This window comes from Lucilia cuprina, chromosome 4 (genome assembly GCF_022045245.1).
Source record: "Lucilia cuprina isolate Lc7/37 chromosome 4, ASM2204524v1, whole genome shotgun sequence".
Classification (NCBI taxonomy): Eukaryota; Metazoa; Arthropoda; class Insecta; order Diptera; family Calliphoridae; genus Lucilia; species Lucilia cuprina.
In genome coordinates, this window is record NC_060952.1 from 84,995,770 (window position 1) to 85,007,783 (window position 12,014).

The 12,014-nt window shown below is 32.0% G+C and overlaps 2 protein-coding genes across 2 annotated transcripts in view; both read left to right on the forward strand.

Annotated features, from left to right (window-relative positions):
- The window catches only part of LOC111677279 (tachykinin-like peptides receptor 86C), a 13,042-nt gene extending 5,584 nt beyond the window's left edge, over positions 1-7,458 (forward strand). Inside the window, exons 4-7 of the mRNA XM_046947943.1 lie at positions 3,397-3,477; positions 3,588-3,935; positions 3,998-4,116; positions 6,947-7,458. Of these exons, the coding sequence (XP_046803899.1) occupies positions 3,397-3,477; positions 3,588-3,935; positions 3,998-4,116; positions 6,947-7,203 (805 nt within the window). The 3' untranslated portion in view covers positions 7,204-7,458. The remainder of the gene's footprint in view (positions 1-3,396; positions 3,478-3,587; positions 3,936-3,997; positions 4,117-6,946) is intronic.
- Positions 7,459-10,046: 2,588 nt separating this feature from the next.
- LOC111677277 (synaptic vesicle glycoprotein 2B) lies at positions 10,047-11,705 on the forward strand. The gene is made up of 6 exons (XM_046947944.1): positions 10,047-10,200; positions 10,256-10,507; positions 10,681-10,828; positions 10,906-11,084; positions 11,145-11,326; positions 11,484-11,705. The coding sequence occupies exons 1-6, from the start codon at positions 10,191-10,193 to the stop codon at positions 11,703-11,705; spliced, it is 993 nt and encodes a 330-aa protein (XP_046803900.1). The 5' UTR covers positions 10,047-10,190.
- The last annotated feature ends 309 nt before the right edge of the window (positions 11,706-12,014 follow it).

Consider the following 12,014-nt stretch of genomic DNA (forward strand, 5'->3'; position numbering starts at 1 on the left):
ACTATAGTCCATTCTATAGTCCTGACTATAGACTGTTCTATAGTCCAGACTATAGACTGTTCTATAGTCCAGACTATAGTCCGTTCTATAGTCCAGACTATAGACTGTTCTATAGTCCAGACTATAGACTGTTCTATAGTCCAGACTATAGACTTTTCTATAGTCAGACTATAGCCTATTCTATAGTCCAGACTATAGCCTATTCTATAGTCTAGACTATAACCTATTCTATAGTCCAAACTATAGCATATTCTATAATCAAGACTGTTGTCCATACTATAAACTATTCTATAGTCCAGACTATAGCCTATTCAAATTCAGACTATAGCCTGTTCTATAGCCCAGACTATAGCCTATTCTTTAGTCCAGACTATAGCCTATTCTATGGTCCAGACTATAGCCTATTCTATAGTCCAGACTATAGCTTATTCTATAGTCCAGCCTATAGATTGATCTACTATCCAGGCTATACTGTTCTATAATCCAGATTATAGACTATTTTATAGTCCAGACTATGGACTATTCTATAATAAGATATATAATAATAAGATTATTCTGGTTCAATTGGAAGATTCACATTTCCCAATTTTGCTACAATTTTTACGCGGTATACTATTATTTAGAAATGAAGCGTTTCTTAACCACTTATGGCCCTCTTAAATGATTTAGTTATACTAGCAATACCCTCTGTATACACATGAGTTCTTCAATACGTTTCAGTAAACTTACTCTTCAATTTATATGTTTAAATTCTTTTTTTTCCAAATAATGTTGATGATGATGACGATGTAGAATTATTTTCTATTAGATGCTTATTTTATTGGCATGACAACGCATAAAATTTTATTATTATTGCATTTTGAACACTTATAGACTGATTTTGAAAGTGGATGTATGTCAACTGAATTTTTTTAAATTATTTGTAACAAAATATTGAAGGAAAAAAAGGATTATTGGTTGGTTACACGTTTTTCATTGTAACACTTGATATTGATGGATTTATGTAACAAAAAATTTATGTAACATTAAATAAATTCTATTTAAACACGCAATAATGTGTGAACAGAATATGTCCATAGAACCTCATTGTCTTTCATTTAAAGTAAGTTTTCTTTAAATGTCAATTTCTTATGTTTGACAGCAACAGTTGTTGCCTCTCTACCAAACTGTCACGGTGGCGTTATTATCACAATTAAATCCTTTGAAGTTCAAATAAATGTCGCGGTACGTTGACACTTCAACGACTAAGTGTTTTCCCAGTAAGTATGTGGCACATTTGATGTTGAATGTGTTTAACAGCATAACATGTGGAAAGACATATTGCGTTTTTAATAAGACATTTGAAAATTATTTATTAATAAAATACATGTTTAAAGAAATGAGCAATTAGTAAAGGGCGTAATAAGTAGAAAGATTCCCCCTCAAAAAAAAGAAGTAATCAAATGAATACAATTGTGATGGTAATTTAATTAATTATAAAAAATTAAATTTAATAACCTCAAAATCTAGCTATTTTATGTTTTAATACCAAAAAAGGGTTATATTGTACTTACTAAAAAAATCATAGAAATTCATTAAAAACATATAGAACAAATGCTTAAGACCTTTGTTCTTAAATCTTAAAAGAAAGAAAATTCATTAATTGCATTACAAAAAAGAAAGCTTAATTTTTAATTGAAATCAAAAATCTCTTTTCAATTCAAACTTTTAAATTTACAATAGCATTTTATTTCACTAACAAGCTGAAAATTGTCGTAACAATTAAAAAATATTAAAAACTATAAATTTTTAAAAACTTATTATTTTATCATTTATCATATTAATTGCTCATTAAGTATACGTCACATATGCCACATAAAATTAACAGCCATTTAATTAAATATTAATCATACGCCACATATGTTAAGTATTTGAATAATAATAAATATTTATCATACGCACAATTAAAACAAATAAATTAAAATCATAAATACATATACGGTTGGTTGAATGGTTAAAAGGAAATTTGTATTTTTTTTTTTTAATTTAAATAGTTTGCATTCTTTAACATACAGGATTATATGAACATAGTGCAATATCATTATTATACCCTACACCACTTTAGTGGGGAGGGTATATTGGCTTTGTGCTGATGTTTTTAACGCACAATAATATTGGTCCTATACCCAACTTAAAGTATACCAATCGGCTCATAATCATTTCGATTATGTTTCAAATAAACACCTTGAAACAGCATTAGAAAAGCTTTCTTCAAGTCACATTTAGCTTTCTTAAGCTTTTCTAAAAGTAGAGTTACAGCTAGCGATTGATGAGCTCTCTATAAAACAGCTTGATCTAGCGATAGAGGAGCTTTCTATTTAACAAATTTAGCTTTTTATAGAACAACTAAGGCTAGCTATAAATGAGCTTTCTAAAGAACTTAAGCTTTCAAAACGTGTAGAAGGAAAGTCTTTTATATTTTTCTTTTTCTTTAGGATCTTTAATGAAAAATACATACCTTTTCTATATGTCAATTAGCTTTGACATAAGCAGCTTTTTTATGAACATCCTTGAGTTAGCTAGATAAGCTTTCTTCATATCAAATTTAGCTTACTTAAGCTTTTCTACAACTAAAACTAGAGCTAGCCATTGATTAGCTTTCTATATACCATATTAAGCTAGCATTATATAATCTTTCTATAGAATAACTTGGGCTAGCTATAGCTGAGCTTACTAAAGAACTTTAGCTCCTGTTCTAACAGGAGTTTTCTATAGTACAGCCTTGAGCTAACCATAGATAAGTTTTCTTGCGGTAAATTTCAGCATTATTAAGCTTTTCTTTCTATAGTTCAACAGGAGCTTTCGAAGGATAAGCTTTCTAAAGATAAGCTAGCCATAAGCTTTCTTCAGGTCAACTTAAGCTTTCTTAAGCTCTTCTTTTTATAGTTCAACTAGATCTAGCAATGGATTAGCTTTCAAAAGAACAGCTTAAGCTAGCTATATAAATGACTTTTTATAGAACAACTTTTTTAAGAACTGCCTTGAGCTTACGGTAGAAGAGCTTCCAATAGATAAGATTTCTTTATGTCTTTTTAAGTTTTTCTTGAACTAGAGCTTTATAACGCTTGAGCTAGCGATAGAGGAACTTCACCTAACTATAGATGAGCTTTCTATAGAATAGTTGAACTGTCGAACAGCTTGTACAAGTAGAACTTGAGTTTTCTACAAGTCAATTTGAACTTGATCAAACTTTTCTTTGAAAGTTAATCACTTGTTGACGTAAAGCCTTCCTTTTAAAGCAAACATTATTTGAAATAACATTATTTTTGTAACTTAAATTTGTAATGAAAAATGTTCTTATATTTGCCCTCCACTGTTTACTAATGGCTCTTCAAAATTCTTCTCCATACATTTCAGATATTACAATGGAAAACAACGTACTGTTTGTTATATGCTATGGCCGGATGGTCGTTATCCCACATCTATACTAGATTATTGGTAAATATTTACACATTTTTTACAATCATTTCAAAACACCTACAAACACACTTGTCATACTTATGATACAACTAACACACTTCCGTTTAATCTGTAATTCTTCCCTTAAGCTATAACATCATAATACTGGTCATAACATACGGCATACCAATGGTTGTAATGTTAATATGTTATTCTCTTATGGGACGTGTATTATGGGGTAGTCGTTCGATTGGTGAAACCACTGAACGGCAAATGGAATCGACGAAATCAAAACGAAAAGTCGTTCGCATGTTTATAGCGATTGTTTCAATATTTGCAATATGTTGGTTACCCTATCATTTGTTCTTTATCTATGCATATCACAATAATCAGGTGACATCGGCGAAGTACGTGCAACATATGTATTTGGGTTTTTACTGGTTGGCCATGTCGAATGCCATGGTGAATCCCATTATATATTATTGGATGAACAAGAGGTAAGAAATTTTTTTAAATTGAATTTTTATTGGAATATATTTAATATGCTGTACTTTTATAGATTTCGTTTGTATTTTCAAAAAATCATATGTTGTTGTTGGCACAAATCGTCTAGTAAGTTAAATTCACCACGCAGCCGTTTGACTTTAAATAAGAATTCATCAAATAATTTAACAAGAGGTAAGTGTTGAGTAAATATTTACAGATAATGCTAACTAGATCTTTCTATAGAACAGCTTAATATAGTTTTAACATGCAATAGATAAGACTTTTGTAGAAAAGTTTAATAAATAAGCATTCTATAGAACTGCTAGCAATAAAAAAACTTTCAATACAATAGCTTGAGCTTTTCAGGGAAAAGTTTGAGCTAGAAGGAGATGAGTTTTCCATTGAACAGCTTGTGCTAGCGATAAATGAGCATTCTATAGAATAGCTTGAGCTAGAGAGAGATGAGCTTTCTATAGAACAGCTTGAGCTAGCGAGAGATGAGCTTTCTATAGAACAGCTTGAGCTAGCGAGAGATGAGCTTTCTATAGAACAGCTTGAGCTAGCGAGAGATGAGCTTTCTATAGAACAGCTTAATATAGCTTTAACATGCAATAGATAAGACTTTTGTAAAAAAGTTTAATAAATAAGCATTCTATAGAACTGCTAGCAATAAAAAAACTTTCAATAGAATAGCTTGAGCTTTTCAGGGAACAGTTTGAGCTAGAAGGAGATGAATTTTCCATTGAACAGCTTGTGCTAGCGATAAATGAGCTCTCTATAGAACAGCTTGAGCTAGAGAAAGATGAGCTTTCTATAGAACAGCTTGAGCTAGCGAGAGTTGAGCTTTCTATAGAACAGCTTGAGCGAGCGAGAGATGAGCTTTCTATAGAACAGCTTGAGCTAGCGAGAGATGAGCTTTCTATAGAACAGCTTGAGCTAGCGAGAGATGAGCTTTCTATAGAACAGCTTGAGCTAGCGAGAGATGAGCTTTCTATAGAACAGCTTGAGCTAGCGAGAGATGAGCTTCCTATAGAACAGCTTGAGCTAGCGAGAGATGAGCTTTCTATAGAACAGCTTGAGCTAGCGAGAGATGAGCTTTCTATAGAACAGCTTGAGCTAGCGAGAGATGAGCTTTCTATAGAACAGCTTGAGCTAGCGAGAGATGAGCTTTCTATAGAACAGCTTGAGCTAGCGAGAGATGAGCTTTCTATAGAACAGCTTGAGCTAGCGAGAGATGAGCTTTCTATAGAACAGCTTGAGCTAGCGAGAGATGAGCTTTCTATAGAACAGCTTGAGCTAGCGAGAGATGAGCTTTCTATAGAACAGCTTGAGCTAGCGAGAGATGAGCTTTCTATAGAACAGCTTGAGCTAGCGAGAGATGAGCTTTCTATAGAACAGCTTGAGCTAGCGAGAGATGAGCTTTCTATAGAACAGCTTGAGCTAGCGAGAGATGAGCTTTCTATAGAACAGCTTGAGCTAGCGAGAGATGAGCTTTCTATAGAACAGCTTGAGCTAGCGAGAGATGAGCTTTCTATAGAACAGCTTGAGCTAGCGAGAGATGAGCTTTCTATAGAACAGCTTGAGCTAGCGAGAGATGAGCTTTCTATAGAACAGCTTGAGCTAGCGAGAGATGAGCTTTCTATAGAACAGCTTGAGCTAGCGAGAGGTGAGCTTTCTATAGAACAGCTTGAGCTAGCAAGAGGTGAGCTTTCTATAGAACAGCTTGAGCTAGCGAGAGGTGAGCTTTCTATGGAACAGCTTGAGCTAGCGAGAGGTGAGCTTTCTATAGAACAGCTTGAGCTAGCGAGAGGTGAGCTTTCTATGGAACAGCTTGAGCTAGCGAGAGGTGAGCTTTCTATAGAACATCTTGAGCTAGCGAGAGATGAGCTTTCTATAGAACATCTTGAGCTAGCGAGAGATGAGCTCTATATAGAGCTTGACTAGCGAGAAATGAGCTTTCTATAGAACAGCTTGAGCTAGCGAGAGAGCTTGAGCTTATAGAACAGCTTGAGGTAGCGAGAGATGAGCTTTCTATAGAACAGCTTGAGCTAGCGAGAGATGAGCTTTCTATAGAACAGCTTGAGCTAGCGAGAGATGAGCTTTCTATAGAACAGCTTGAGCTAGCGAGAGATGAGCTTTCTATAGAACAGCTTGAGCTAGCGAGAGATGAGCTTTCTATAGAACAGCTTGAGCTAGCGAGAGATGAGCTTTCTATAGAACAGCTTGAGCTAGCGAGAGATGAGCTTTCTATAGAACAGCTTGAGCTAGCGAGAGATGAGCTTTCTATAGAACAGCTTGAGCTAGCGAGAGATGAGCTTTCTATAGAACAGCTTGAGCTAGCGAGAGATGAGCTTTCTATAGAACAGCTTGAGCTAGCGAGAGATGAGCTTTCTATAGAACAGCTTGAGCTAGCGAGAGATGAGCATTCTATAGAACAGCTTGAGCTGGCGAGAGATGAGCTTTCTATAGAACAGCTTGAGCTAGCGAGAGATGAGCTTTCTATAGAACAGCTTGAGCTAGCGAGAGATGAGCTTTCTATAGAACAGCTTAAACTAGCGAGAGAAGAGCTTTCTTTAGAACAGCTTGAGCTAACGAGAGATGGTCTTTCAAGAGAACACCTTGACCTAGCGAGAGATAAGCTTTCTATAGAAGAGCTTGAGCTAGCGAGAGATGAGCTTATTATAAAATAGTTTCAACTAGAGATAGATGAGCTTTCAATAGTGCAACTTGAGTTTGCGAATGATGAACTTCTTTAGAACAGCTTGAGCTAATGATAAATAAGCTTTTACTAAAACATCTTGAGCGATAGTTGAGCTTTTTATAAAACAGTTTGAGCTAGCTATTTTAGAAAAACTTGAGCTTGCGATAAATCAGCTTTCTGTTGTACAGCTCGAACTTGATGAGCTTTCTATAGTACAGCTTAAGTTTGCTATAGATGAACTTTAAAAGACTGCTTTAGATAAATTGTATGTTTTAAAAGCTTTTTCAACATTTACTATCTCTTCTCAATATTTCTTCCCAGTTGAACGCAAACCCTATTGGAAACGCAGCACGATCGAAACTCAAATACAAGTGGCAAACTCTTCATTGCGTGACCGACAGTCAAATCATTTGGGCACCACCTGTAATCTAATACGACACGATAGTGCACCCGAAAAACATCGAACGGACAGTGAAGGTTCACCCTTATGCATATCCATACACAATGGCATCGAAAGGCAAAAGGTTAAAATCAAATATATATCATGTGATGAAGACAATAATCCCATAGAATCATAAATAGTTTTTGTTTTTCTTAATAAATTTGATTTTTTTTTTCTTTTCCTCTAAGAAAAGAACCAACTTCCTGTTGTTATTAAGTAAAATGTAAATTATATAGTTTAAATTTTTAATAACATTAAAAAAACAGAAAGTGTTGTAATAAAATTACATCGAAAATACAATTTTCTACAAAAAAAAAAAACATAAAACAAAAACTTTACTATAAAAAATTTAAGGTTTCTGTAACATTTTATTCTACTATTGTCAACAAAAATGAAAAGAAAATTCTATACAAATTTTTGAAAAATTAAATGAACAAATTTAGTTATTTAATTGTAAAGTGTAGTTGTGTTTGGATTATTTTTTTTTAACAAAATATTTATTTAATTATAAACAAATATACAAGCACACAAATTACTATTATTATTAATATTGAGTAGTTATATAAAATATATAAAAAATCAATATTTTTCTTACTTTATTTTATTAAAGTAAATTTAAGATTTAAATTGAAATTATTCAATTATTTTATGTAAATAGATATATATTATATATATATATATTATATATATAATATATATATATAATATATAATTATATATATATATATATATATATATATATATATATATATATATATATTATATAATATATATATATATATATATATATATATATATATATATATATATATATATATATATATATATATTATATATATATATATATATATATATATATATATATATATATATTATTGTAAATATTTACAAAATATACAATTTTAATGTATAGACAAATAAATTATTTATTAAATAAAAGAACAAACATATTTTTCAGAAAAAAAATAAAACATCTTTATTACGGCATAATTTTTGAATTTACTTAACGTTAAGTTGTTAAAGCGAAAGATAAGCTTTTTTAAGGTCATATTAAAAAAGCTTTTAAATCAGACAGCCAGAAATTGAGAAGCTTTAGGCAACTTTCTCCATACGCTTTTTCAAAAGCTATCTTTGAAGCAGCTATAGATGAAAAGCAATATATAAGCTTTTTCTAAAGCTACATATCTACAAAATGTATCAAGTAAGTGATAGATGTGATATTTATAACAATATTAGTTTCGGCAATATATGAGCTTTCTACGAAACAGCTTTAGATAGCGATTAATAAACTTTTAGTAAAGCTTAAGTAGATAGAAGAGCTTTATACATCTATAGAACAAAATTCTCTAGTAATAAACAAGTTTTTAAAAGCAATAGATGAACTTTTTATAGAACAATTTAAGCTAACGCTAGATGAGCTTTCTTTGAAATTGCATGTTTAAGAACAGCTTGAGTTAGAGATAAATTAGATTTGTTTTAAAGATTGCTAGCTCAAGATCGATAATCTTTGTTTAGAACAGCATAAGCCAGTGATAGATGAGCTTTCGAAGATCAGTTTAAGCTATCGATTAATAAACTTTATATAGAACAGGTTGAGCTAGATATTCATGAGCTTGTTTAAGAGATATATTAGCTTGAGCTAGCGAGAGATGAGCTGTCATTTGAACGGCTTGAGCTAGATATAGACGATCTCTTTAAAACAACTTAAACTAACAATAGATGAGCATTCTTTAGAACTGCTTGAGCTAGCCATAAATCAGCTTTCTTTAGAACAGCTACACTTTCTTCATAACAGCTTGAGCTTTCGATAGATGGGCCTTTTCTAGAACAGCTCAAAGATAATCTTTCTTTAAAACAGTTTGAGCTAGCAATAAATGGTTTTCTTAAAAACAGCATGAGCTAGAAATAGATGAGCTTTCTTTAGAACAGCTTGAGCTAGCGAGAGATGACTATTTTTTAGAAAAGCTTGAGCTAGCGAGAGATGACTATTCTTTATAAAAGCTTGACCTAGCGATAGATAAACTTTCTTTAGAACAGCCTGAGCTTACGATATTTGAACTTATGTATGTAACAGCTCAAGTTAGATACATATGTTCTTAGTTTAGAACAGCTTTAGCTGGCGATAGATGATATTTGTTTAAACCAGCTTACGCTAGCAATAGATGAGTTTCCTTAGAACATCTTGAGCAAGCGATATTCTTATGAACAACTTGAGCTAGCGTGAGATGAGTATTCTTTAGAAAAGCTTGAGATAGCAAGAGATGAGTATTCTTTAGAAATGCTTGAGCTAGCGAGAGGTGAGTAATCTTTAGAAAAGCTTGAGCTAGTGAGAGATAAGTATTCTTTAGAAAAGCTTAAGCTAGCAAGAGATGAGTATTCTTTAGAAAAGCTAGAGCTAGCAAGAGATGAGTATTCCTTAAAAAGCTTAAGCTAGCAAGAGATGAGTATTTTTTAGAAAAGCTTGAGCTAGCGAGAGATGAGTATTCTTTAGAAAAGCTTGAGCTAGCAAGAGATGAGTATTCTTTAAAAAAGCTTGAGCTAGCAAGAGATGAGTATTCTTTAAAAAGCTTAAGCTAGCAAGAGATGCACATTCTTTGGAAAGGCTGGAGCTAGCGAGATGAGTATTCTTTAGAAAAGCTTGAGCTAGCGAGAGATGAGTATTCTTTAGAATAGCTTGAGTCAGCGAGAGATGATTATTTATTGGAACAGCTGAGCTTGCGATATTTGAGCATGCTATAAAAAAACTTGAGCTATGTTAATAAAAGCTTTCTATAGAACATCCTCAACTAGCGATAAATGAGCTTTCTATGCAACAGCTAAATATAATGATACATAGGTTTTTTATAGAACAGTTTGAGCAGGAGTAAGATGAGCTTACTATAAGTTAAGCTTTTCACAAAACTATATAGTACTAGAATCATACTGTTAATTATATTTTCCCATAAATTTCAATTTTGTTTTTCACAACATTAAGTTAAAGCAAAATATCAAATAACAAAAAAAAAAATAAATAAAAAATTAAACAGAAATTTTTAGAAAAACCAAATTTTTCTACAACTCTCTGAATAGCAAGCAATTTTCTCCAAAAATAAACAAAATTCGCAAAAGTTAAATTTGTCTTAAATGTCCCAAGGTCAGTGGTAAAGCAAATGAATTGTTTTATAGTTTTTTTTAGAAAAAATCCTTAGCTTCTAGAACTGCTGCCAACAGCAATAATATACCATCAAGTAGTGGCAATGCAAGTGTCAATGATTTTGAAACTGCCATAGCGGCTTGTGGTTTTGGTTGTTTCAATATTTGCCTATTAATTATGGCAATGTCACCTCTTGTTTCGGCCATATTCTCAACATCAACACTGTCCTTTATATTGCCCACAGCGGAGTGTGATTTACATTTAAATTTGATGCATAAAGGTATTTTGAATGCAATGTGTTTTGCGGGTGAGTTGATTTTAAATTACTATTTTCAATCGATAAACAAATTTTATTTAAAATCATCCAACTATTATTAAAAAAAACATCCTTTTCCACCAAAACTAATTAAACATTCCCTTTATGTGCCCACCAACTAACCACAACACATGTTAAATTTGTATAAGGCATGATTGTTTCAGCCATACCCTGGGGCTATATAGCCGACACCATGGGACGTAAAATGGTTTTAGTATATGCTTTGTTTTTGGATGGTGTAATTGTCATTTGTACTGGCATCAGTCAGACTGTAAATCAACTTTTAATTTTTAAATTTTTCGATGGTTTTCTGTAAGTTGAAATAAATCAACAGATTCCAGTTATCAACCAAAATAAATAAAAAAAACTTTAATTATTCTTAACCACAGAGTTTGTGGTCCATTTGCTGTGGTCATGTCGTATGTTTCCGAATTTCATGGTTTAGAACATCGTTCACGCATCATGATGGGTATTGGCATGATTAAAGCAGCAGCTACTATTATATTACCAATTTTAGCTTGTGGCCTACTACCATATCATTTCATTTTAGAAATGTGGTTTTTAAAGTGTAAGTATGGAGCTAATTTTGTTGGAAAATTTACGTATTAATTTTTGTTATTTTTGTAAGTACATACCTGGCATTTTTTCATACTTATTACTGCGATTGTACCTTTACTTGGTGGCTTTTTAAATTCATTTTTTCCCGAGAGTCCTAAATTTCTGATGTCTCAAGGTCGCAATGATGAAGCTTTGGAATGTTTGCGCACAGTTTATGCCATAAATAATAGAAGACCAAAGAGTGAATATCCGGTAAGTGAACAGAAATGAATCAGACGATGGTCTTAATTCCCATATAAGGTAATCTTTCAAAAACTATTTCATTAAGAAATTATTACGGAAATTTACATTATAGAAAAATTTTACATAACAGCACTTTAACATGAATACAAATCAAAATTTTTTCCAGATAAAAAATCTGCTAGACGAAGATCCCGAAAAAACCCTACAGTATTCATATCGTCACAGTAAGGAATACAAAAAAAGCCATAAGACTATGGCGCAAAAACGTAAACAAGCCAAAGAACAGTTTATTGAGGGTTTACAACAATTGCGACCCATGTGTTCAAGTCCCTACTTAAAGCTGTCATTGCAAGTTTATTCCATGTTATTTTGCATACTATTGGGGTAAATGGCTTCTTTCTGTAAACATGGTTTTAACAATATTTAATGATGTCAATACCATTTTGGCAAAAAAACAAGTATTAAAGTATAGTCGGGCATAGCCGACCATATAATACCCTACACCATGAGTATATTTTTAAAATTTTTTACTTTTTTTAAAGAAACTTTTATGTTGAATATTATTCCAAAATATTTAAGCAATTTATTGATAAAACAAGTAGGAAAGTATAGTCGGGCATGGCCGACCATATGATACCCTACACCATGAGTATATTTTTACAATTTTTACTTTTATAAAATTTTTATTATTTGTAAA